The following is a 27,406-nucleotide window of genomic DNA, read 5'->3' on the forward strand; positions in this document are numbered from 1 at the left end:
TATGTCATATTGATACCACATCACTCTTTTACCAGAAAGGTTTGTGTAGGCATCTGGGTACCTGGTGGTATTCTTGGAGAGGATGTTTTAGTAAATGGCTTATTCAAATACAATGAATGGAGCACAGAGCAGGCAGAGAGATGTGAAACAATCATCGAGCTAGTGGCAGTGATTTAATGGGCAGAAAAAGGAAGAAGGTATGTGCAATTACGTGGCTAATTCGGAGGCTGTATTCTATGGTAGTACTGGGGGACCAACTATAGCAGGGGCAAGCTATGTTCTTAAAGGTGGAAAGTCAGATATGTGACTTGTTTCTTCAGCCAGGCCTGCTGATTAAAGCTTAATGCATTTCCGAACCTAGATCATAAAGACTTTTTTTTGGTGGCTTGGAAGGCTTATAAACCAGGTCAGAGCTGGGCCAGCTTTCCAGAAGAGAAATATATTCTGTAAAAGAAAATTACAGTGACAAGCTGCGTTGGTCAAGTGGCAAAAAAGTGTACCTCCTGAACTATCTTGAAGATCATTACCATTAGTCTTAGCTCATTAAGCCTCAGATAGTTACCATTACTCTTGCCACTGTCTACAAACAGGTTCAAATGACAGTATAGATAATAATATGGTGAAAATCTAAAGAAACCTGTAATTAATTCTCAGGGCAGTGGCTGTCCTGAATATTAGAACAGGTCACGACAAAATACAGTGCAATTCTTTGCATGTGATTTTGTTGCATTGCAAAACACATTAGCCTAATTTTGGGGGAAGGAATTATGATTAGGGGAAAAAAAGAGATTAATTTTCACCAAGTTCAGTTTGTAGTGAAGTGCTCTTAGCTGTTGCTTATTTGTTGCAGTATACTTTCTATAAAATAAAGCAATTTTTAACAGTGTTGCTATTTTAAATTAAATCTCCATGGTGCAAGAGTGCTCTTCCCTGTACAGAGCGTATAATTTGCCTTTTATATTCTTGCTGTCAGATAGCAAATAACACAGTATGTTGGCTCATGATAACTGTAAAACATCCAAAGGATTTTTTTATTTTTGTCTAAGGAAACCTTTAATAAAGGTACTTCTATATCCAGAAGTCATAAATACACATTCATTATTCTGATTTTCTTTTAAACTAGTCTTTCTCACATAGGAGTTAAGAGTATTTTTCTCTAGCTGAGTCTATGAGTTAATAGTGAAGTCTGCTGCTTCTTTCCCCGCCAAAAGTCCATCCCTCACCCCCACCCCACCTTCCTGACAAACGTGTTTGTAGTGTGGGTTTTTTTGGATGAGGGCCACAATGATCAGGGGGCTGGAGCACCTCTCCTATGAAGACAGGCTGAGAGAGTTGGGGTGGTTCAGCCTGGAGAAGGCTGAGACCTTAAATCAGCCTTCCAGCACCTAACAGGGCCTACAGGAAAGCTGAAGAGGGACTTTTTACAAGGCCATGTAGTGATAGGAGAAGGGGGAATGGCTTTAAACTGAAAGAGGGCAGATTTAGATTAGGTATGAGGAAGAAATTCTTTACTATAAGGATGGTGAGGCATGGAAACAGGTTGCCCAGAGCAGCTGTGGCTGCCCCATCCCTGGCAGTGCTCAAGGCCAGGCTGGATGGGGCTGTGAGCAGCCTGGTCTGGTGGGAGGTGCCCCTGCCCATGGCAGAGGATTTGGAACTAGATGATCTTTAAGGTCCCTTCTAATCCAAACCATTCTACGATTCTAAAAAGTTTAGCTTGATGAAGTCAGTGGTGATTTCTCTGAGTGATTTCAGCCAAGGTATAATTCTAGCCAGCCCCAATTCTACACTTCCCAGTTCTGATATCACATGATTTGACACTTTATATCCTGGCTACACTGGACACAGTAAGGAATCAGCCTCTTTTGCAGTCATAACTTCCAGGTATGATGCTTCATTTTTCAACACTCTTGCAATCTTCATTCTGAGAAAAGCCTAGGAACCAAGTGCCAAAAGTGTAGACACTTCTAGTGTATTTCAGAAAGGAACAGACACAATTCCAACACAGCATCATATTTTAATCTGTATGAAATCCATTTGTAGAAGGTCAACCATGCAATGTAGCAGGTGTAGAAACAGGTGCAATTCCTATGAAGTATCCAAACATTTTTTCCCTACAAAGCAACTACTTAGTCAAATTTAATATACAAAGAAAATAAATCTCAGAAGAAGAGCTACTATTGTCTGATGCTGCTGTTCTGGATCAAAGTCCTCTCTTGGCCACTTCCAGACACTTCCCTTATTTCTGTCTTGTCTGTGTGATAATCTGGTTGCCAAACTGCTAGTCGAAGATAACCTCATAGTGTTAATGTTAGCAGTTTTGGTGTGTCTCATTCCAGGTTCCTTGAGTTAAACTCAAAGGCAGGCTAGGAAAACAAACTCTCTCCCCTATGGAGCTGGTTTATCACCAGCCTCTTTCAGCTGCATTTCTACTTGTACAAGGCTGACTTGGGCAGCACATTTGACTTCTAGTGGGGTCACATATGTGACCTTCCACTATCAGCTCACAAAATCTGCAGGATAACAGGCAATGTAACCAGTTGAAAAACCAACCTGCAGCAGAAGGCTAAAATCCTTACAGTAGCCCTTGGCTATTAAATATAGTATCGGTGCATACATTTTCCATTATGGTAAACAGATTTTCATTAGACACGTTAGGTAATACACAGCATGTACAAGTAATACAGAAAACAGCACAAAGAGTGCTTTAATTATGATTTCAGAAAAAAAAAAATCCTGTTGTTACAAAAGAAATGTAATACTAGAGCACTGGGAGTGTAGATAGTTTGTTCTCTTCATACTTGTACACAGAACAATGCAGGAACTTTACCAAGTACAAACCTGATACGTGCCAAGCTTTGCTCTTTAGAGTTGAATTAAGGATGTTTTCATAGTCCAAGTTTCCAGTTCAGCTCATTATTAATGACTTCCCATCTTTTTGTTCATGCTTCTGAGGATGGTGGTGTTATGGTTTTCTTTCTTCCCTCTTAGATGACAGATTTCTACCTGCAGTCAAGTTGTAACAGCGGGTGTAGCTCACAAGCCATGGGAGCCTGCTTATGCTCCACTTCCAGTGCACAATGAGGGGTCACAGGTCTTAATTCATGCAGCTTTGTTTACTCCAACAGTGATAAACTTAAATACATGGTAAGAGAGACATACAAATAGAAAAGCCGAGATAGCGCTCATTCATTTTGGGGAAAGGCTAGTTATTAAAGCTAAGGAGGAGAAATAGACAGCTTTCTAGAAGTGGGTTCAATGAGCAGGCACTTGGGAGATAAACTGTGTTGCTGTATGTGCTGGTGTGTCTGCCATAAGACAAGTTTTGAGACTGCTTTGGAGAAACAAGACCAGACTGACTCACGTAGTTCTTGAAGTTAGTAACACACAATTCACAGCTCAGCAATGTGAATTGTAAGGAAAATGCCAAGTTCCTCCTCATGTCGGATTGGGTCCCTTTGCTATTTTAGCTCTGCAAACTGTAATTCCTGTTAGACCTACTGTAAGAAGAGGAAGGGTGATTCAGTCTCACAATGTGGAATGTTCAAGAGATCAGGAGTGGTTTGATGAACTCACTTGAAAGGTACCTCAGAGAGGTAGAAGGTTTTATGAAGAAAAGCTGTGCAGGCTGGATAGGAAAAAGGGTCTCATGGAAGGAGCACTGGTAGATGCAACATATCATGCTGTAAGTTGAAGCATTTCTTTTGGATAACAGAATGAAACAAGGCAATTTTTCTTGCCTTCTGCTGAAAAAAACCCAACACTTTTAAAGGCATGCAGCTGAAGGAGGCACAGTCAGGTGGTAAAAAAACTTTTTGTTGAATAAAATCTACTGTACTGAGATTCTTCACAAAGTGTTGGGGGAGAAGAGAAGGAGGAAGACAGTTGCACTGCTCTTACCTTCTCAAAGGTGACAATCCCTTTTTCACCTGACCAAGAGAATGAAAAAACAAACTTAATTCCTCCCACTGCTGCAGCCCCTGTGAGTGGAGGGAGGCAGCACTGACCTAAAGACATTCACAGGCAGTTGAGACTGGTCACCCCCAACCCTGTAGCAGATGCTCCTCAGTGTACGTGAGGAATTAAAAAGATGAAAACCTTTGGTGGTGCCCAGCAGAGCTGACAGCATGTATTGCCATAGAGTACCTGTGTTCCTAGGCTCTTGCCTTGCTCTTCAGAATACTAAAGAGAGAGAATAGGACATCTGCTATAAACACAATCAACTCCTTGTCTTATTCCTTTTCACAAGGTGCAAGTTCCCCCTGAAAAACCTTAATCCCATTTTTGACCCAAACCTGTTGTTATTGGCTTGCCTCTGAAGCTGACAGTGTGTGATTCCTGTCTCTCCTTTGGGCACTAGAGCTTTCTCTGGGCCCTTCCACTCACAATTTTTGAAAAGTTACTTTGTGCCAACAACAGGATCCCAGCAGTAGGCATACTTGGGAAAAGTTGCTGTCAGAAGGCTGCTCTCTCTATTTGTGGATGCAGAAATACTGAATTAGCTCACGACCTTTAAAACCTGCCTCAGTGGCAGCTTCCCAGGGAAGCTACAATTTTTAAAACATGAATGAACATTCACTTTTATCCTTTTCCTTGACTGTGAAAATATTGCTGATTGTTTTCTGACACCTAAGAAAGTTTGACGGAAACAGGGAGCTAAGAAATCTTGAAAATGGAGAATTATTTTAAAACTGTTGTTTTCCTGGATTCTTTCATGCAAATTTTTATCACTAGGTAACACAACTCAGCCAGATTCAACATCATGCAGATTGCAGACACAGCAAGCATGAAGATAGTAAATGTGGTTTTCTCAGTGGGCCGAGACACAAAACAATCCACTGTGTTGGGGCAAGGCCATGCGTCACACTTCACCAGGCGAGGCATCTGGTACCCATCATACATGTAATAGAACACATACATGAAGACCGCTTCAAAGACAATCCTGAAGAAGATGCTGCCAGTGTATGTCCACCACAGGGGACCCCGGATATGAAACTTTTCAGTTTTCAGCTCTTCAATATCGATTTTCTCACCATTTCTGAATCTCCTTTTCTTCTCATGCCTCCTGTAAGCTACATGCATGGCCACCAGCAGTGCAGGTGTAGAAACAAAGATCAGCTGCAGGGCCCAGAGTCTGATGTGAGAGATGGGGAAAAAGTGATCGTAGCAAACATTTCTGCACCCAGGCTGAAGCGTGTTGCAGACAAAATCTTGTTGTTCATCTCCCCAGACTCTCTCTGCAGCCACAACCAGGATCATGATACGGAAGATGAACAGGACTGTGAGCCATATCTTCCCAATACTGGTGGAGTGTTTATTTACGCCTCCTAAAATGGCCTGCAGAGCTCCCCAGTCCATCTTCTTTTCTGTGTCCTTTTACCTGAAGGATGACATAATACACCAAATGGTCACTTTTCAAAGGGTGAAAAATCAGCTCTAGACCTTCTAAAAATGAAAGGACTTCCTAGCACTTACCTGAGTCATAGACAAATGCAAGTCACTTTCATTAATGTCACCCATATGTTTATAGATTCAAACAGCTTATTAAACTCTTTCTTTCCATTTATTTATGATGGGACGAGCATACCTTGATGCTTTAGGCAGGAAACGTTACATCTTCAAATACATTTCTTCCATGCATCCTCCATGCCCTCCTTGCCTTTCTTAAGATATTTCCATTTCTGTGGTAGACTGTTGTCAGTGTTTTGCCTCTCAGTGTATTTCACAAAGTAATAGAAATTACTATCACTGCATGAGTTAAGGCCATATCTAGACAGACTTCTCTAGTAGTTTTCACTGGATTTCTTTGCCAGTGCCACAGCTCTAGAAGGCTGGGCTGGTGCTTTCTTTGCCTCTGAGGTAAGTACTACTTGACCTTCTTCAGCAGAAGCCCTCACCCCACCCAGACACCTCCAGCAGACCTCCAAGGTTTTCTGCTGTAGCTCAGACATGGCCCTTCAAATCTGAGAGGTACAGCAACTGACTTTGCCAACACTGCTGAGAAGCCTCAAGCTGGCTCTGTCAGGGCCGTGTGCATATACAGCACAAGCCAACAGGCAAAGGAAGATACCGCAGAGCCTGCCCTTCCACATTCATTGCTATCTTATCCAAAAAGGAGGCAAGCAGAGCCACAGAGCCGAGAGAAAAAAAGCCCTCAGCTAAAAAGTTTATGTTGATTTGCTAGATGTTATCACACCCCAGCAGAATAAACAAGAGGTGAAACTTCAGAGAAGTTTCATTTCATCTTTCCTCCTACTCTTGAAAACTAAAATCCACACTCTGTGTCCCTTTGAAAGTTAAACGTAAGTTTTGCTGAAGTCAGAATTCAGTCTCAGGGCTCAGCTTTCACTGATCGCAGCCATTTGGAAACCATCACTGAACTGGAAAAAACACTTTGAAAACAGAGCTGGGAACTTGCATAGCTGGTCCACATCTTTCAAGGCTAGGGCTCAACTTTGCTCTGTGGGAGAGCCACACTGGCCATGGATAAGAGCTCTGTCACCTCTTGGCACAGCACAGGCTGGGTGCTGTGGGGAGAACACAGTACCTTGCAATGCCACACTGATCAAACTTTTCAAAATCTCTCATCCTCACATAACAGAGGGGGAAAAAGAAACCCCAAACAACAAAAAAACACCCCAAAAAATCCTTCTTTACCCAGTGTAGTTACAACACAACTAAAGGACTAACGTGCCCCAACACATACCCTTGGTACAAGGGCCTAGCTTTTACAGACAAGCCTTGAGGCAAGAGGGAGGGGTCAGATTTACTGTGATGAGGAAAGGTGAAATTGGGACAAAAAAAGAAAAAAGCTTTGAGAAGGTGGCAGGAATTCCATAGGCTTCTCATGTTTTGTCTCTGCTAAAACTGGCAGCATTTTATGCAACTTTCTACACTGACTCTAAGCTATGATCAGATACCTGCATCTTTCTGTTAAGAACTTCCTCATGTCTCTTGCACAGTCATTAAAATAAACTCAATGAAGTCTTCCCAAGGGGCTGATCAGGACCGAATGAAAGTATTTGAAGTGTATATCCCAGCGGGGTGAACAACCTGGCCTCCAAATACAGCCTCGCACTGAAGTTCTGAACCAGTGCTGCAAGCATGGGGGGAGAAAACCACGTATCTCTCTTCTCATCTGCCACTACAGAAACGCTGAAATTAGCTGTGGGCACCGAGTGAATCTATCGGGACATTTGCCCTGCCAACAAAGACATCTTTTTTTTTTTTTTTTTGGAAACCACTCAAAAACCCCACTTGGTGGTTCCCAGCTGTACGCCTTGAGGCGCCCCCCAGCCTATCACTCCCGCAGAGCTCCGCTGCGGCAGGGGCGGCGGGGGGCGCGCAGCCAGGCTTCTGCGGCGGGAAGCGCCGCGGCCGATCGCGGTCGGCTCCTGCCAGAGGACACCCGTTTACAAACGCCGGTTTTTACGTTGAGGCCCGACGGCTCCTACCGGCAGCGGCCGCGCTGCGGGAGCGCCCCGGGACTGACCAAGGCGGCGGGACTGCGGGTCGGGCCGGCGCTGGGGGCCCGGGGCAGGCGGCGCTCAGCCCCGAGCCGTGCAGGGCTGCCTCGCCGGCAGGTCCGCGCCGGCGGACGGGGACGGGACGCGACCGCCCCAGCCTCACATCGCCCCTCTCCGCTGCCCGCGGCCGCCCCAGCTCCCAGCCCCGCCGGGGATGCCCCCGACCCGAGCCCCACTCGGGCCCGCCACACGGACCCCGGCCCGCTCCGGGGGCGCACAGCTGGATGCCTAGCCCTCCGCTCCAGCACACGGGAGCCGCTCCACAGCCTCACCTGGCACGGCTCGGCAGGACACCCGGGATGCGACGGGCGCGCCGCGCTGCTCCGCTCCCGGGTCCGGCGGTGCCTGAGGCGCGGCCAGCCCCAGCCTCGCCGCCCCGCAGCTTTAAGGTCCCTCCCCGTTCACCTGCAGCCGCTTTTAACCCGCCCCTCGCCCGCCTCTGCCCGCGCCCGGCTCCTCAGGCCGCCCGCGGGGGCGGCGGGACAGGCGCCCGGGGCCGGGCCGGGTGTGGCGCGCCCGTCCCCGCCGCGGGGTAGCACCGAGGGGCTGAGGCGGAGCCGCCGGCACCGGGGGCCGCCTCGCCATGGGGGCCGCCGGCCAGGCCGGCGCGGGGCGGCAGCTGCTGGGGCCCCAAGAGCCCCCGGTGCCGGCGGGGACCACCCGCGGGTGCGTCCGGGACGTCCTCGCCCAGAGCCCTGCCGCGGGTCGAGCATCGGGCAGAGTGGGCTCGGCATCCCGCAAGTGCGGCCCTGCGCCGGGATTGATTCCCAAGTGTTTTTCAGGAAATATGTCCTGGAGGGGAATCCAGTCCTGTGGGACCCTCCAAAACTGCCCCAGTGACGTGGCACCCCGAGGAAATACTCGTGGGCCAGTACGGGCAACAGTCGGATAAAACGCAGCTCCCAGAGGCTTTCGGTAGGGTGAGGCAGGGCTGGAGAAGGGAACCTCAGAGGCATTCTTAGATGGCTTCAGTTTGGAAGACAAGGAACAGATAAACTAACTGCTAATTTGATGCTAACAAATTGCATGATCTTGGTAGCCAGATGTAGGGGTAACAACGGCAGCAGGCAGCTAAGGGCAGGGTGGAAGTTAAGACTTTAGACAGTTTTCCCTTTGATATTTTGTGGGCTTTCTTAACAGTTGTAAGCAATCCTTCCTGTATCCTCACTAGCGTGCACAAGCGTGCTTTCACTGCTGCTGCGTAAAGGCAGGAGGCTAAATTTGTTTTTGTGAGAGAAAATAATCTAGCAGGAAGTATGAAGAGTGAATCAAAGAAGAGTTACTTGCCATGTGAAATGTCACTAGATGTCATTTTTCTGGACCTTGAGCTCTTGTTAACAATAAAAAAACAAAAAGAGCCTCTTCTAGTTACAGTATCCTTTAAACCAAATCTTTAAGAAAAGCTTCTGAGGATGGAGGCCGTGGCCAGCCAGGCATGAATTCGTTGGCTCAGTACTGCAGCCCCTACCTTGGGCTTTGGTTGTGAAGTTTACCCAGGACTCCTGTCAGGCTCAGGTCTGCCTCACAGTCTGCACTTCACCCAAAGCATCCAACCAAACATGGCTTCTATTAAACGACGCTTGATTATAACACAGTAAAGAGTCTTTGCTTTTTAAAACACTGTGATCAAATATCCTACCAGAAAAGAATGCTATGTTAAAGACAGTGTGTAGGAAAGCTAGGTTGTGAAATGCTATGCATGTGACATGGGATAATAAAAACTTATCCAAGGTATATAAAGTACTGCTGACAATGATGAGTATGTTTCTGTATATTGAAGTAAAGATCTGTTGTATATGTTGCACTTAGTACTGAACTTGGTTTTATGAGGCATGTCTGGAAGTAGAAAAGCTTTCATCAGTAGGGATTTAAATAAAATTGAAGCTTGATCTAGTAATTTGTATAGACAGCAATTACAAGAAACTAGAACTTGCATGTGTATCTGCAAAATGGCAAAGTGAATTTGATTTTGCTCTCAGGGGTTTAGAAAATTAATTCAGATATGTAGGGTCTTCAAGTAATCTAAGAAGAAATGTCTGGAAGAATGAACTATATTTTATAAAATAATACCCAAGTTTGACAGTGGTAAATGTAAATGCTTGAAAGAAACTCACAGTTCATGTTGCTCAGTACTGCCACAGCTGTTTTCATGTACAATCAGACAAAATCTATGGTAAAGCTGAGTGCTACCTTCATTTTCCTTCATTTTTGTTTGCTCGCTTATATGTGTGAGGAAGTATGTAATGCTTTCTTTGGGAAAGAGAGGGGAATCCTGGCAAGGAATTCTGACAGCAGAAAAATCCAGGGGTGCAGGCTTATTGCTTATGCTTTGCTTAACACGTAGCTAGTTGGCATGAGGCGCAAGAGCCAAGAATTAACAACTCTGGCATCTTTAAAGGTTCAGCTGTAAAGAAGGGTTATTCTGCTAGCACCAAAGGTGATGAATGTTACAAAATATGTATGTATATACAAAACACTGATTCTTGCGGATTGTAAAGTAATGTCAAAATAAAACCTTCATAAAAATAGGAAAAAAATACTGCTGTAACTTTCTCAACACAGAAACAGGTTTTAGCTTATTTCAAGATAGCAGAAATCTTGGCATCATCTTCCAGTAATGTCTTACGGATTCCCAAAGACTGTGTTTGCATCTTGTCATTCAATAGCCCCCAGGTACCTCCAGAGACTCTGTCTGGATCTATACTTTTAATAGCCCTTGTTTCACTCTGCTTTCTCTAACCATGCTTTGATGTCACCTGTTATCTGGATTATGTAAATATTTAATATCCCATGTATAGCTCAAAATCCACAAGATCCTAGAGTAACTAATTCAATAGCTTAATTATGTGTGGTGAAAAAAATCTTCATTTACTGAAAACCTGCTCTTATATGATTTCACAGGACATTCCTGAGTCCTCACCACTGGGAGTAATCACTAATTGTCTTTCCCTGTTCATCTCCTCCATGAACACGTTAATGAACATCTGTCACATCCTCTCTCCATCCTTTTTATTCTGTGCTGAAAGGCCTAATATGCTGGATCTCTGCCATGCAGGAGCTGTTTTATATCTTTACTACCCTTATCACAACTTTTTGTGCCTTTTTAACAGGAGCAGTCCAAATACCTGCACAGTTTATATATGCATAGAGCAACGCTTTCTGTTGCATTCCCCATCATTTTCCAGTAATTTCTATTTACTTGTTTTCATTTTTCAGACACTTCAAAGCAATGAGTTGACTTTTTTATAGTCACTCCAAGATTCTTTCCTAAGCATTTCTACAAACTAGAACAGAACCTCTTGGGGTACATATATGCCCATATACTTGAATAGGTGTACTTTGGACTAATTTTCTCACTGTGTGTTGATTTGCAACAGCAGACCCTGAGATTGACTTGCCATTTTATTATCCAGTTACTCACACTGGGTAAGATCTTCTGCTGTTCCTCATGGTCAGATTTAGTTTTGACTACCATGAAGCATTGCTTTTATAATGTGCTATTCACAAGCATTTTGATTTTTGTTAATTCATTAGCGACCTCTTTATTCATCATTTTTGCTTAAAATGAGGCTCTCTATAAACACCTCACAGCTTACTTGCTACTTGTCATGCACAATTGCTGTTAATCAACTGGAAATGCAGCTGTAGACTCAGATTGTACTTCGGAAAACAGTTCTCATTTCTTTAAGGCTGAGCTAAACATGTGTTACACCCAACATTTTTGCACTAACATCAGCAATAAAAGCACCTTCCCAGTTCAAGTCAGCATGTGTAACCAGTTTGTCACTGCGTTCGCTTTTCAGATACTCATTTTATTCATGCTAAGACCAAAAATACCATACTTGTTTAGCCTCTGAGCGAACCATTTTGCCTCCTTTGATATCTTTATATGCATATTAGCGTCCGAAATAAGTGTATGAAATAAGCCATTATTTTCATGTTCACTTTAATTGCCCTCCCAGTCTTTAAAAAAATAAACTTTTGTGTTTTATAGAACAGTGCCAGAATCGTTTTTGGCAAGGTCTGGCTAATGCAAATAGATGGTCATAGGAGCTCAAATCCATAAAGCCATAGCTTTCATGTCTACTGTACAACAATGAATTACTAAAGCTTACCGTGCCACCATGTTCAGTACACTCTGCGTCCTTCCTCCCTGCATGGAAGAAATGGGCTTGTGTCATTTTCAAGGAACATTTTACTTTACAAAGAACAAACTTTTATTATTTGACATAAATACTTTGCATCTTCATCATCTTTCAGCTTTTTCAATAATAAAATGTTACTACTGTGGTTAAGTGCTGTAGGAGGAAGATCACAGAATGTGAGGCTGGTATGAGTGTGAAAACAGCACTCAATGTGCTTTTTAAACCCAACTTAATGTAAGGGCTGCAAAGATCCTGGTTTATGTCAATGTTGCTGCAGATCACTGTCACTTCTCTGGCCACAGGCATCGATCCCATAATCCTTATGGTCTCCAAAAGTTTCTCTGTCAGACAAAGCTTAAGAACCTCTAAAAAGAAGCCAGTGCAGAAGACATAATTTATTTTTTTTTTATGTCCACTGATGAGTTCAAACAATTCAGAAAGCTTCTGGAGAGGGACACAGCACCTAGTTTACTTTCACAAGTTAGAGTTGTCTTCTGCCGGAGTGTTCCTCAGAATTATACTCCAACGTTACTTCAGAAAACCACAAGGGCCCTGTCTTTTCTGTTGGTGAAATTTTGGCTGTACAGAATAGCAAAGAGGTTAAACAGGTTTCATCATTTCATCCAGCTGTAAAAAAAAAACCAACAAATCAACAAAACCAACAATGTGACACTTTAAAGTGTCGGTAGCTGCTTGCTTTCTTATTTCACCACACTGTGGCAACCAGAATTTATTTTGTTAGTGGCTGTTTGCCTTTTCTCCCTAATCTGAACAGATTAGTGTGGTTCCCTCAACTTCTCAGGTCCTTTGTCCAAGTCCCGCAGCTCCAGAGGCACCTTCCCAGGGCTGCCGCCTGTTCCCTTACAGGGGCCGCCTGCCTGTCCCAGCTCTCTGACCCTGGCCAGCCTTGCAGCTCACGGGGCCTCCCCTGCCCTGAGCTCTGCAGCCCCTGGCCCTGCTTGTGCACAAAGGCTGAAACCCCTTCACAGGTAAAACAGAGTTGGTGGGTAGGAACCATATTTCCTATCTGTTGCCCCCCAAAAAATAATGGGAAAGGGTAGTGGAGTCTCGTGTGAGAAAGGTGGCATGATACATTTTCGCAGAGACTGTCCCATTTCACCAACAGCTGTATCATGAAGATGTACAATAGGGCCAGGCACTGACAGACAGAGGAGGGTCATGGTTTTCTTTGCTTCTGGGAAGGTGCCTTCCACTTTCCCTCAGAAATCATCTCTCCTCAAAGGAGAGAGGTGTTGGGTGCAGGCCAGAGCTAGGGGCAGACCTTACTTTTGGCTGATCTCTACCTTTTGTCATCTTGTCCCACTATTAGAGTTCAGACAAAATTTTCTCAGCTTTTTCAAGCACACTTTAATCCTTGACACTTACTGGATGAGGTTTTTTTCTTCTGCATCTCTTGAAGCACACAGAGCATAGAAGTAATCCACATCAGTTTACTTATTCACAGGTAAGAATGGGAAGAAGACAATGAGAGAAATTGGTGGCAAATGCTGGAGCCTGGGGTGAGAAATTGCTAAAGGAAGTATTGATGGAGCAGCCATAAAGCCTGCCAAGTATAAAGAGTAATGCTAGTGAAGCCTGAGGAGAGGCTGGATGCTAACAGTGCAAGAAGGACTGACTGATCCTATACACCCCCAAGAGGGAAGTGGAAGCCATGGGAGGGGAGTTCTGGACTTAACATTTCTGCCGTGAGTTGCTGAACTCAGTGGCAGCAGCTCAAGGAGAATGGAGGGGAGAGCAGGCAGCATCTGAGAATGATGTATGAGAACTGTGTATGATTCCTCCATGGAAAGTAGGCTGGATTCACATGTTCTGCATTGTTTTAATTCAATCTGAATAAAGTGCATTCTCTTGTTCCTTCTGTAAATATTCAAATTGCTGACTACATGACTAATCCAGCAGAGTTTGCTGAGGTCTAAAGTGCAAGTCCTGAATCAGATTAAAAACAAGAATAGGATGATTCAGTAACGACCTTGTTGCACCTATGTATGCATCATATTAACTAAGACATATCTTGAATGCAAATATGTAATGGGAAACATTTCCTGTTGCTAAGCTAATCAGAGACAAAGGAGTTGAACTGAGTTTGGGAAGGAAGAGTCATGAAGAACCAAGAGGATGCAGTTAAAATCTCATGCTATAAAAAATAAAAACAAACCTAAAAAAACCTCCAAACAAACCAAAAACCAGTGGCTATTACAAAGAGCTTTCCGGGCAGAAGCTACAGTCAAGCCTACACCAACATGATCCACCAACAGATCTGTGCTGGATTACAGCTGTGTCCTGGAGATCATGTGTCTGTGTGCCCCTCTCAGTCAGCTGCAATCCCAGGGCCCTTTGGGTGGTGTCCCCATGTCCAGTGCTACTCCCTGGGGCAGTGCCCCTGGGAACTGCTCGTGAAGGCGTATGGGATGCATCTAGGTAGTGTTCCAGGAAATAAGGACAAATCAAATTCTCAAATGCCTGCTGTTTCTTTTCTCATTCCCTAGCTTTTTTGCGTTCCCCATTTTCAGGCTTTTTTTCATGGCAATTCAACTACTTGTCAAACAGCACCTGTCACTCATCCCATCAGATGGCTCCTTCACATGTCAAAGCCAAGCAGTTCTTTATTTGTGGCTATTCCAGACCACGGGCTCCATTGCTGCTTAGCACTCTGCAAGGGGGTCATACACATAATTTAGAGAATGCTCAAGATCTGCTGACTTTTGGCAGCGATCTAGACTCAGTGGACCAGATTAAAAAACAGCATGACAGGGTGAGATAGTGATGCTGGTTGGGAAAAGTCTCCAGCACCTGAAGAGCTCTTGGGTGCTAAAGCACACAAAGCTGCATGCAAAGCTGGCACTAGTGCCCCTGTGCAGAGACAACATCAGGTGAGCTCCTGTCATGGCAGAAAACTAAGCAGGCAGCTGCGTGCTCGAGCTTGACTGCCGTTAGTCAATGGGCAACAATTTGGAGCTGGAAAGTCAACAGAACTTATGCAAGACTGTGAGGCTGTACAGGAAATAATAGAGGAAGCTCAAGTACGCTTCAGGAAGACCTGTTTGGCCAAGGGCAATAGTATATAATAAAGAAGGGTATATGCCCAGATTATACATGTACAGGGAAGGTAAACGGATAGCCTGCCACATAAAGTAGGAGGTTGCACTGGGAAACTACAAGCCATGTACACTTCAAAGAACACAAAATAGGTGAGGTAGTAGCATTTGCCCAGATCCACACCTCCTCTTTGGGAGTAGTGCTTTTTGAGTGACAGCTATAGTTCGTCAATGTCTGTGCTGGACACCAAACAACATTAAGGGAGGATTCAGGTACCATCTGCTAACTGATGTTCCACAAACTTGTAAAGATACCAGTGAAGATCTATATGCTACTTCAGAGCTAAGAGGGAAATGTTACCAGCACAGTGGGGAGTGAAGTCAGCTTGGTGGAATGATTCTGCTGACCTGAAACAACCAGACACAAAACCAAATAGCAAAGTACACAAACATGCAGTTGAGCTGAGGGCTACTTCCTTTTTGTCAGAGGAAGGCAGATCCTGCTTTACTGTGGTTTGGGGGAGGTGGGGCTGGACTACAGCACTGTGTTGCTGCTTGGAGGGACTTTTCTGAGTTCTACAGCATATGCAAACCCCAGGTTAATAGCACACGTCTCAGATGGTGTATTCGATATGTAAAACCTGATAAATAAACACATGAGTAAAAATGGAGGACATATTAGATACTTTGCTAACATAAGTAAAACCAAACCAAACAAAAAAAAAAAAACTTTTTACTGAAAGAATTCATCTGCAGTTGACGAAAACGTTCATGGGCCAGTAAGTATGACCGTTTTCATGCCCAGATTTTTCTGGGTTTGCTATGTTCCTTTGCTGCATTTCTACAGGTGATGAATTCAGTATAAATAGATGGATTTTTAATATTTATAACTAGATAATTATCAATGCTTATGATTTACGACCCTGACTGATAAATTTGGTCCACAATTGGAGATAACAGCTAGGGACTGAACTTTTCATAAAAAGAGCCAGTAATTTATGATAGTATAAATTACTGTGAGCAGCCACAGGAAGGAAGATGTGGTGGTTGTTTTGTATTCAACAAAGTTTCATAGAATAGGTTGGAAAGGGATAAGGATGTTGGCTCTTCCCTGGCTTTGTGCAATAAGAGGTGGAGAACACTTTGAACATGGCAGTATCCTTGGGATACAAAGGCTGCTGGTGAAGAAATCCCTGGAACTCTTCCCCCAGTAGTCTGAATTGTCTGTCTGTTATTTTAGGCTCTCTCTGACATCCTTATGAAATTTACTTTTATGCTTCCCAGTCCTGACTTTCCCAATAGCGCCTCTTCCTTGCCTGAAGGACAGTGTCTTTTCAGCCCTGTCACTCTCCACAGTCTTTTTGTTAGCAGCTGCCACAGACTGGAAAAAATGAGAACTTGTCTTACTTCTGTGTTTCTTTTTGTTGAGGACCAAGAAGTCCCTGGTGGGCAGAATACTCCCAAGAAAGGCTTTTCCCTGAGCCTGACCCAGACAGTGACTTCCAAGCTCTTTGGGGAGACAGTTGTATTGGCTGCTTTGAAAGTAAAAGATAAGCTGCAAACTGCCAGGTTGCTCCCTGAAAGATCTCTCCAGGATTTCTCTGTGCAGCTGGAGTATCTTTGAACTGTGAAGAACCAGGGAAAGGAACTCAGGACATTATCGAGTCTACACTTAGACTGAATCATCTGGACTTGAACCAAGCCAAAGGGACAAGAACATTCAGGAGTGGAACAGTAATTACTGCTAAATTAATATAAGGAAGGGATCCTTGATTTCTGGCTCCAAAGGGTGGTGGAGCCCCAGGGAAAGTGATGTTCCAGATACCAGCGTCTCTCCACCTTGCTTGTCATCATGCTGCTAATCGCAGAAGTCCCAGCAGATCCCATTGCAGAGACCTGTGGGAAAGGGATCTTGTAGACATAGAAGAAACAGAGCCATCATGCCAAGAAATGACAAAGAACATCTTTCACACAGCATCTCCTCACAAATGCAACTGAGATTGTTCCTAAGCAATGTATGCATCCAGGATTACAAAAACTCCAGGCAGAGACAAGAAATATTGCTCTCAACCAGCACCCCAAGAGAAGAAAAAATGAACCCCCTTGGATCAGAAATGTTTCTGCCTCTGTTATTCCCTTTATTCAAGCACACCATGGAAGGATTTGCTTCAGGCAGGGAAAGGTGGACATCCAAGAAAATTGCTGTCTTTTGCAGTGTTTGCATTACCTGTGTACTCTCATTATCTACTGCCAAAAGTCAAGGGCTACAGCTAAGCAGGTACTTGGTGACTTGCTGGCATGTTTTAATGGGTCAGTAGATAATTTATTTTATTAAGATATACATTTCTGACAGTTTGCTGCTCCCTTTTATTTGAGATTCTTTCTCAGCACGAGAATGTGCCTGACGCTAAGTGGTTCCTGTATAAACTGAGGTTTTTATGAGTAAACGGTGGGTGACAGAATGAATTGACTATGGGAAAAATATATATATATATTCCTTTGTTATCTGACTACATAAAAGGGCAACATTTTGAAAGGGAGATTGGAGGGATTTGGGGCAACCTCAAGGGGAGATGCCCAAACCCCCCACACTGAGTGCATGCGGTGTTGTGTTAGCTGGGGCTTCTTTACCAGCCCCACCTCCTGGCTCAGCCCACAGGCACACCTGCCCGTAGCTCTGTCCTGCACCCCGCCATGTCTCTGCTCTCCAGCATGGTCACATACGCTCTGGTGTGTCACACAGGCTGTCCACAGCTGCCAAGAGGGAGATCATAGCTGTGCTAGGATGCCCTCCATGAGACCCCCAGAGTAACTCCCAACCCCCTTGGCAGACTCACTTTTGTCCCATGCTGCTCTGTCTAATCCCAGTAGTAGCCCTGGCTCGCAATCCCTCTGCTGCATACACCTTGATTTCTCTCTTCTCCCAACCTCTGTGTGCAGCCCCTTACCAGTATGACACCATGAAGGACTGAGATGTCTTTCCTGGTCAAGGCAGCAGAGGGAAACTGGGTGTTGGACTGTCTAGGCACGTAGCTGTGCCTGGTTTTCTGCAAAAATAAAAAGCAGGAAAAAGCTGTTTCCCAAGTATGCTGGGCTTTTAGAGCAAATACAAGAGGAGGGGAAGAGAGACAAATTTCAGGTCTTGGTGACCCACAGGCTGTGGGGTTCAAAACCAAAATGAGACCAGACACTGCCAGCAGACATTCACAGTGGGGCTCATCATTTAGGACTGGTGTGGGGAGCACAGTGGCCCTGCTGGTGTTTGCACGATACAGGCTGGCTGGTGGCCTGAGTTGTACAGGGAGTGTTGTTTGGTCAACACAAAAATAAGATTAAAATAACCTTACAGCAACTCTACACATGTCTAGCTTGTGGGAAAAAAATGTAAACTAAATCAGGCCTAAACCACACAAGATGTGTTACTGCTAGGTATTTTACTGTTGGGGTAGAGTGTCAGACAAGGGTGCTCATAAATCAGTTGCAGTAGTTTCTATCATTTCAAAAGAGATAGAATCTACTGGAAATTATTCTGATTGATGGCATGTAAGTGAAGCTACAAGGAAATTATAGGCAAGATCAGAATGTGCAGAGTTTCCAGTTCCCACCAAGGATTGCAATTGCTGTGGAAACACTTAATTTCCAAACTGCAACCTGCAATCTCAGATGAGGTCATTCTTCCTTGTGTCAAGACATGTTGCACTGTCATGTAGCCTATTGTACATGCTGGGAACAGGTATTTTGCCTGTAAATCAGCAGAATACACATCCATGTCTATAACTTCAGAGACACAAAATGCTGGCATAAAAACCAGGATTCTTCATGCCCTTTTAGCTATGCACAGCTCCAGTTGGCCCACTTAATTGGATTTGCCTCTTTTTTTTTTCTATGACACTCAGTACACTTCTAGCACTACCCACTAGTGTAATGGCACTGCCTGCTGATATGAAAATCACAACAGGATCACTAAAACAAACTAAATTACCTTTTCCTTTTGCTCATTTGATATGTGCTATGACAGAGTTGTGGCCACAGCCTGGCTTCAGGAATAAAACAACTTGCGCTCCAATAAAACAACCTGAAATTCCAGAGAGAGAAGGAAGATACGGGGGAAGTTGCCTAAACAGTCTCCAATAAGCCCTAGAAGCTACTGGCCACCAGCACTTTCTGGTAAGCATTACATTTCTATACGGCACGCCAGGACAGCTAGGGAGGGCTTGTGAGCTGTGTACCGATGCAGGGGTGGTGTGGGGGTGGTGGGGTGGTGTACTCTCACCTTTCTCTCCTGAGGTTAGACCATCCCTTTGGATGTGGAGCCCAGAAGCCGCTGCTTTGGCATGGAAGACACTCCCACAGCTTTTCCTACCAAAAGCTGAGCAGCTTGCTTTCTTCTAAGAGCAGCTGCTGGTGCTGATGATTTCATGTAACATGCAGAACCCTCCTGCATCAAGGACCCTCTTTTTTTTCACACTTGCCTTATTTATAGAGTAACTTTTGGCTATGCATACATTGCATTACATTATAGTACATTACACTATATTACAGCACACAACGTTGCAGTATGACATTTACAGACATAGGCAATGGCTACAGACGGTGGCAACCACTGCAGCCCAGCAAGAGCAAGCAGCTGATGCAAGGATCCAGCAGTCACACCACGTACATGCCTAAAGGGTTTGCACTGGGCCAGTGCCCGTGGACCATCTGCCAGGGCAGCTGGGGAATAGGGACTGTGCCCCAGGAGAGGGTTTTCCAGATTTTTCAATCCAAAAGGGGCTCAGACTGATTCCTTAGTGTGAATCAAAACACCGGAGTGGAGGTAATCAGGGAATTCACTTCAGCAACATGCTCCTGTCTCTGGTTAAAATGCTAATGTAGAAACATCCATAGGTTTTCCCAAACTCACCCAAGATTTGCAGATTTTTGCTTTGCTTGACCTGAGAGGACTCAAACCTCTATCTTCTACAGCCCACACAATGCCATAACCACCAGGCTGTAGGTTAGCCCAGGCTGATGTTGGACTCCACCTCTCCCACAAAATTTAATCAGCTGCACAGAGGGGAAAAAAATCAGCAGTACAAAATTATATGGGGAGGGAACGAGATAATTTGTGGGATAATTTTCCCTAAGGACTAAAGGACTCATATGGGAAAGGGAAGGAGGCTCTGGAGTGTCTGCTCCCAGGATTGTTTATGCATTTTACATTAAACACTGAATAAGAGGCTGCAAATATGACTCAGAAGTAGACTTATACATTTGTAGCTGAAATCTTAACCACCAGGTGAGTCAGGACCTGCCTTGTATACTCTGTCCTTCTGCACAGTGTCCCACAGGAGTGAAGAGTGTCCCCACTTCCCTCCCCGCCTCCATACCCAGCTGCCAGCCTCAGGAAGGAGAGATGTGAGATTGATGGAGATGTGGGACTGAAGGAGAGATGTGGGATTGAACCCTGCAGTCTAAAGGAAATACAGGTATGGGTCTCCTCCCCGTTGGGAGACAGACATACCCAGAGTGTCTATTGGTGGCTTCTTCTTCGTGACCATGGGTTTGGGGGTTGTGTTGCAGAAGGGACAGGGTCCCCCGAGGACACCTTGCAGCTGTGCCAGGGCCTGAGGGGGAAAGCTCTCAGAGATGCCTCACTGAAATGTGTCTTGAGGAATCACGTTAGGTGTGTCCACACAAGTGGAGAAGTGACCTTCTTCACATGGTTTGTTTTCAGGAGTTGAGAATTTAAAAGCTTCGCTCCAAAAGCGATAGTTGATCCTGAAAATAACATGTAGCCAGGCTTTTGCTGACAGTGTTGCTGGGCCTGGCTAGTGCTGAGAGTTTATCCAATGTTCAAATTGGTTTAGCAGCACTGATGGCTTAGCAAATCAAGCCAAAATAATGTATACAAGCTTTAGACTCACTGAAGCATATCTACCGCAGGCATTTTCCAGGAATTTATCAAGATAAATATAAAATTAATGTAGTTAATCCAAACAGCCTTTCTGCTATAGAAAAAGCCCAAGCAAAACCAGATAGCCCTTATCTTTCCAGTATTCCATGTCAGACAAATACACCTCAGGTATGACTCAGGTGAATTTGATTCTGCTTCAGATTTGCAGATTGGGCTGTGTGACCTCTCATTTCTGACATTTACTTTTTTTGTTTGGTTTGTGTGTGTGGAAAAGAGTAACATTTCTCCCTAACAGATCCATTAGGGAAGAATGCATTTGCTGCTGGTTTTTTAATCATGTTTAATAGGTGGTTATTCTTCAGTGTTTAATTTGTCAGTGGTCAATTGGATAATGCCTCCCAGCTCTTTGCTGATGGAGGCTGTATAATACCAGAACTGTTAAAAAACCCAAAAGTGAGGGTTAGGTTGCTGAGGAGTAAATTAAGCTAGTGAATCATGTGTGAACCAGGTGATGTCACAAGACCATTTGGTCTGGGGATGTGCAGCTGTATCATCCTTTGGGTCAGTCTCCAGAAGCAGTGGCAGGTCTGAAGAGCTCCCTTGGGTTCATGACTAGCTGGTACAATGTCTGACTGCCAAAACTTTTGATTGCTAATCAAGGTGTTCCTACACGGTGATAAAGGGGTTAGACAGGTTTTGGGACGAGTTCCAAGAGACTATTTATGTATTTAATGGGATTTAAATAAATGTCAGACACCTACGTTCAGAGCTGCAATAAAGAAAACCCCCACTCAGCTGCCACCCAGCCCTCCAGGTACTTAAATTCACCAGCTGCTTTCCACTGTGACCTACAAGTTGACTCACAGCTCCTTTTTTCAGTGTCTCTGGAGGGGCTGGGGCAGGTAGAGAAAGGGCACCTCCCCACATCAACCCCACCTCTGTGTAGGGAAGAAGAGGGGAAATGCTAAAGGGAGAAAATGTGGGCTGCAGTTCAGCAGATCAGGCTCTCCATCAGTCCTCAGCATGACTTTATGTTTCACAATGAACAGTGGATAAACACAAAAATAATCTTGAGATCAAGGTTATCCCCCTTGGCTCTGAGGAGGGAAACCTGAGTTATGCAGTATTCCCCTTTCATCCCTAATTCCTGTGAAATATCATACAGTCAGCATGGTTCCAGGTTATCGGTTTCATATATCTGTGATAACTAAAAAAGTTACTCTTATTGATGTCCCTTTTTTCCTTACAGTGACCGAGAAACAGGAAGGTGTCTCTGACTGTCACCCCTCACCTCTGTTGGGTGTGGGCACATCTTCCAGATCTGTGCCAGAAAGCACGAATGCCTTTGAGAGCAAACCCTTCATGCCTCTGACCCCTCATGAACAGCTGAACCTGCTCTCCATCTTCCAGCACAATTGGGTGACATAATTACAGATTTAATTATTAATTTCCTTCTTTATACATCTGAACATCTTCATCTTCTTTCTCTTATCACCTTTGGGCATAAAGCAGAGCTGACCAAAGTGCCAGCCCAGCGAGCTCTCACTCCTAAAGCAGTTTGGGCTACTGGAAACCAGGGAGTTGGATAAAGTGTTCAGATTTTTTCTTGAAGTGCATTATATTTTCCACGTACCATAGCATGACTGCTAAAATGATCTTTCCCCAAAGTGCCTTAATTCTTCTCTGATCTCAACTAATTCTCTCTTATCATCTGATGATTTTGTCTTCTATCAGCCTCTTCTGGTGAAAAAATCATAGAATCACAGAATGGTCAGGGTTGGAAGGGACCTCTGGAGATCATCTAGTCCAACCCCCAGCTAAAGCAGGGTCACCTATGCAGGTTGCACAGGATGGTGTCCAAGTGGGTTTTGAATATCTCCAGAGAAGGACACTCCACAGCCTCTCTGGCCAGCCTCTTCCAGCACTCTGTCACCCTCAAGGTAAAGCAGCTCTTCCTCATATTTAGATGGAACTTCCCATGTTGCTGTTTGTGCCCATTGTCCCTTGTCCTGTTGCTGGGCACCACCAAAAAGAGCCTGGTCCCGTCCTCCTGACACCCACCCTGAGGATATTTGTAGACATTGATAAAGTCCCCTCCCGGTATTCTCTTCCCCAGGCTAACCAGGCCCAGCTCTCTCAGCCTTTCCCCATAAGGGAGATGCTCCAGTCCCCTCATCTTTGTAGCCCTCCGCTGGGCCCTCTCCAGTAGTTCCCTGTCTCTCTTCAACTGGGGAGCCCAGAACTGGGCACAGCACTCCAGACGGGGCCTTACCAGGGCAGAGCAGAGGGGAGGATCACCTCCCTCCACCTGCTGGCCACGCTCCTCCTGATGCCCCCCAGGATCCCACTGGCCTTCTTGGCCACAAGGGCACACTGCTGGCTCATGGGCAACTTGCTCCCATGGTCCTCTCCACAGAGCTGCCCTCCAGCAGGTCAGCCCCAGCCTGTACTGGTACATGGGATTGTTCCCCCCGAGGTGCAGGACCCTACACTTGCCTTTGTTGAACTCCATGAGGTTCCTCCCCACCCAGCTCTCCAGCCTGTCCAGGTCTCGCTGAATGGCAGCAGAACCTTCTGGTGCATCAGCCACTCCTCCCAGTTCTGCATCATCAGCACCTTGCTGAGGGCAAACTCTGTCCCTTCATCCAAGTCATTGATGAATAAGTTGAACAGGACTGGACCTAGCACTGACCCCTGGGGAACACCGCTGGCTACAGGCCTCCAGCGAGACTCTGTGCTGTTGTTCACAACTCTCTGAGCTCTGCCATTTGGCCAGTTCTCAATCCACCTCACTGTCCACTCATGTAGCCCATGCTTCCTGAGCTCACCTATGAGGATATTATGGGAGGCAGTGTCAAAAGCCTTGCTGAGGTCAAGATAGAGAACATCCACTGCCCTCCGCTTGTCTACCCAGCCAGTCATTCCATCACAGAAGGCCATCAGGTTGGTCAGGCATGATTTCCCCTTGATGAGTCCACATTGACTGTTCCTGATAACCTTCTTTTCCTCCACATGCTTAGAGATGATCTTCAGGATGTCATCCCTTTAAACATAAATAATTTTCAGGGATGCCAAAATAAAACTGAATCTTCAGCCCAGAGATTAAAGCATTTTCTGGGAACTCTAATTTTTGCTGCATTTATTCTGTGTTAATGCAAGCTATTATTATTATTCCTCCCCTTGACTGAGGAACCGCAGGGTCAGAGCCAGGTTCAGCCTCATGTGGGCACCTGCAGTGTGCAAGACATGAGCGCTCCTGCTTGCTGTTCACGGCTTATCTGCACTGGGAAACTTTGCAGGGACTGGTGAATTAGTTAAATTTTGACTGGATAAGGAACTAGAAACTGTAACCATGAGTGTGTAATTTTTTAAGGTAGCCTATTAAAGCTCTGTTGGATGCTTTTAAACTGGTTTTTATTATCCCCAACTGAACTCATACTGTGTGCCTACCTGGGAGATGTTTTGATTAGACTCAAGGCATCAGCCCTAATAACAGGATTAAGTTCTCCCTCCTGAGTCACCCAGGTCCAGCTAAAAGCTGCAAGAGTTGATCTGGGTTTCACTGTCATGAACTTCAGCTCCAGGGACACACAGGGAATTTTACCTGGGCCACAGGGTTCATCAATTGCTTTTCTTTCCAGGCTTTTCGTATATCATAAGCAGCAACAAATGAGACAGTCCCATTCTTTCTGGAGATAATTGTCATGCTATGTATGATGTTGTCATTGTTGTTGTCACTGTTATTTAATAATTGCCTAAATTTCCCAGATGTCCCCAAAACATCACTGTGATGGGTCCCTGCCCTGAGAAGTGCATCACATAAAAGATAACAAGGAGGTTGTAATATCAGGAGAGATTAGATTGTCCAGAATTCCACTATAGTTTTAATAATGTGGAAAGGCTGCATCATGCCGCTCTGGAGAGTTAAGAGCATAACCAGCTCTGCTCCTGGTCCAAAAGAAGTAAAAATAGCCTAATTCCCACAGATTGGGAGCCCTGGTGGGTTGGGAGCCATCAGGGTGTAAAACCTTCCTGCTTTACTGACCTTGCCACCCCAGGCTCCACACACAGGTGAACAGTTACCCAAGGCCCAGGCCGGCGGAGAAAAAAGGCCCTTAGGTTTCTTAAGAGCCAAATCATTTTAGTGAGCTCTCCCCCTCCTTCTCTAAGTAAAAAATCCTTTTCTGTGGCCACCAGCAAATCACTGGAAAAAGCTCAAATGATTGTGAGAGCGTGACCGCCTGTCAGCATGGGCGCCTCGGTCTGCACGGCGCTGGGGCAGCGCTGCTGCCCGTGGTGGGTGGGCATGGCCCGAACGGGGAATTATTTATGTGTTTTGCAGATCTGCTGCGAGGAGGTAATAGCTGCTGTGTGAAATGGGACCTGTTGTTGCGAAAGGGCTGTGCAGGAAGTGTCTGGGTGGTATAGCAGTGCTTTTAAGGAGTTACACCCTTACTATGGGCCTGGCCCAAGCCTGCTGGAATCAACAGGGATTTGCTGAGTGACAGTGAGGAGCTTTGGATCCAGCCCTGAAGTATCTGCAAGCCTGTGGAAAGTGCCAACGTGTTTTTCACAGCATTGACGGGTGGGGGGAGGCTGAAGTAGAAATCCTGGCACCCATGGGTGACCCAGCAGCGCAGGCGGGTGGTAGCCAGGTGGTGACAAGACACAGGGAGTGGCATTCCTGTCCATGTGCTTCTTGGCAGGGATGAAGCAGGGTGCTGACTAGGGCCCTTGCCAGGACTTGATGGCTGAGTCAGGGCTCTGCAAGAACCTCTCCCTGTCCTCTCCTCCCATGGACCCACCTGCCCATTGCTCTGTGTGTGTCAGATGAAGCATTGGGTGGTTCTGTGCAGAGGAACCCACCTGAGGCACCCAGCTGTCCGTGCACGCTGAAGAAACAGTCATACACCACAACTAGCACCAAGGGTGCAGGGCCAAGTAGGTGGGAAACTGCAGAAGTGTTATTTGCATCCCACCCCCATCTTTTTTGGTGAAGCTAGCCAATTTTGGGCTTCTGTGGAAGCTGAAAAGCAGGGCATTCACCTTCACATGCCTAACCTGACAAATACAAGCCTGACAGTACAGGGCTGTGCAGGGAGAGGCACACTGCCTCTGACAGGGGGGAGGCTGCCGCAGGGGTAGTACTCTCGCTGTGGTCAGTTGTGCAAAGTCCTTACAAGGGAGTCTGCTGAGGTGAAGATGGTCTCTGCCCACATGAGGGGAAAGCAGTGGCTGGTATGGTGTAGAACCTCAGATCCAACAGTCCCTCTGGCTTCAGAAGCCATGTTCTGAGAGCACAGTAGAAATTCGTCTGTGATGATCACAAACCAAACAATCCAAAATGTGCATAGAGAACTCTCAGATGCCTGCCCCTCTGCCCTCCTGCCTTGTCAAGAGCAGTTCAGTGAGCATGGGGTAACGAAGACAAGAAACAGCATGATCACTCTTAAGCCAGGACCCCATCTACTCCTTTTGCTGCAAATCAGCAAACACAGTCTATGAGCTAGAAGTTGAGCTGTGAGTGGTCATTACTCAGATATACACAACACACTCTTCTCCCAGGCTGGCCGCTGGGCACCTCCTCATCTTGCTGCGCCATGATCACCGCAGTGGTAATGGGAAGTGCCAGCAAGGCAGTGTGTGCTACTTTCTGAAGAACAGATGTTGCACCCATTTTTAAAAGGGGTAGAAAGGAGTGCCCCAGGAACTACTGACCTGTCAGCCTCACCTCTGTGCGTGGGAAGATCATGGATCAGATCCCCCTAGAAGCTATGCTGAGGCACATGGAGGACAGGGAGGTGATTCAAGACAGCCAGCATGGTTTCACCAAGGGCAAGCCCTGCCTGACCAACTTCATGACCTTCTACGATGGAGTGACTGCAGCAGTGGACAAGGGAAGAGCTGCAGGTGTCATGCCTGGGCTTCTGTGAGGCCTTGGACACGGTTCCCCACAACAACCTTCTCTCCAAATTGGAGAGATACAGATTTGATGGATGGACTGTTCGGTGGATGAGGAATCAGTTGGATGGTCACATCCAGAGGATAGCGGTCAACAGCTCAACATCCAGATGGACATCGGTGGCAAGTGGTGTCCCTCAGGGGTCCATATTGGGACCAGTACTGTTTAATATCTTCATCAATGACATAGACAGTGGGATCGAGTGCACCCACAGCAAGCCTGCAGACAACACCAAGCTGAGTGGTGCAGTTGAGACACCTGAGGAATGGGGTGTCATCTAGAGGGACCTGCACAAGCTCAAGAAGTGGGCCCATGTGAACCTCATGAAGTTCAACCAGGCCAAGTGCAGGGTCCTGCACCTGGGCGGGGTCAACCCCTGGTATCAACACAGGCTGGGGACGAAGGGCTTGAGAGCAGCTCTGCAGAGAAGGACCTGGGGGTACCGGTGGATGAAAAGCTGGACGTGACCAGGCAATGTGTGCTTGGAGCCCAGAAAGCCAACCGTGTCCTGGGCTGCATCAAATGAAGTGTGGCCAGCAGGTCGAGGGAGGGGATTCTGCTCCTCTACTCCGCTCTGCTGAGACCCCACCTGGAGTATTGCATTCAGCTCTGGATCCCTCAGCGTAAGAAGGACATTAACCTGTTAGAGTGGCTCCAGAGCAGGGCCACAAAGATGATCTGGAGCAGCTCTCCGGTGAAGAAAGACTGGGGGACTTGTGGCGATTCAGCCTGGAGAGGAGAAGGTTCTGGGGAGACCTTGTTGTGGCCTTTCAGTACCTAAAGGGAGCTTATAAGAAAGATGGGGACAAAATTTTTAGTAG

At 45.8% G+C, this 27,406-nt stretch overlaps 1 protein-coding gene across 1 annotated transcript; it reads right to left on the reverse strand.

Annotated features, from left to right (window-relative positions):
- Positions 1 to 1,997: 1,997 nt before the first annotated feature.
- LOC119143819 (gap junction beta-6 protein-like) lies at positions 1,998 to 7,941 on the reverse strand. Its single transcript, XM_037378456.1, has 2 exons — positions 7,799 to 7,941; positions 1,998 to 5,380 (listed from the first exon to the last, which is right to left on the reverse strand). The coding sequence occupies exon 2, from the start codon at positions 5,356 to 5,358 to the stop codon at positions 4,681 to 4,683; it is 678 nt and encodes a 225-aa protein (XP_037234353.1). The 5' UTR covers positions 5,359 to 5,380; positions 7,799 to 7,941; the 3' UTR covers positions 1,998 to 4,680.
- Between the last annotated feature and the right edge of the window lie 19,465 nt (positions 7,942 to 27,406).

This window comes from Falco rusticolus, chromosome 2 (genome assembly GCF_015220075.1).
Source record: "Falco rusticolus isolate bFalRus1 chromosome 2, bFalRus1.pri, whole genome shotgun sequence".
Taxonomy (NCBI): domain Eukaryota; kingdom Metazoa; phylum Chordata; class Aves; order Falconiformes; family Falconidae; genus Falco; species Falco rusticolus.

Excerpts from the sequence above, each read along its gene's own strand:
- LOC119143819 (XM_037378456.1), bottom strand. The coding sequence starts at position 5,358 with ATGGACTGGGGAGCTCTGCAGGCCATTTTAGGAGGCGTAAATAAACAC.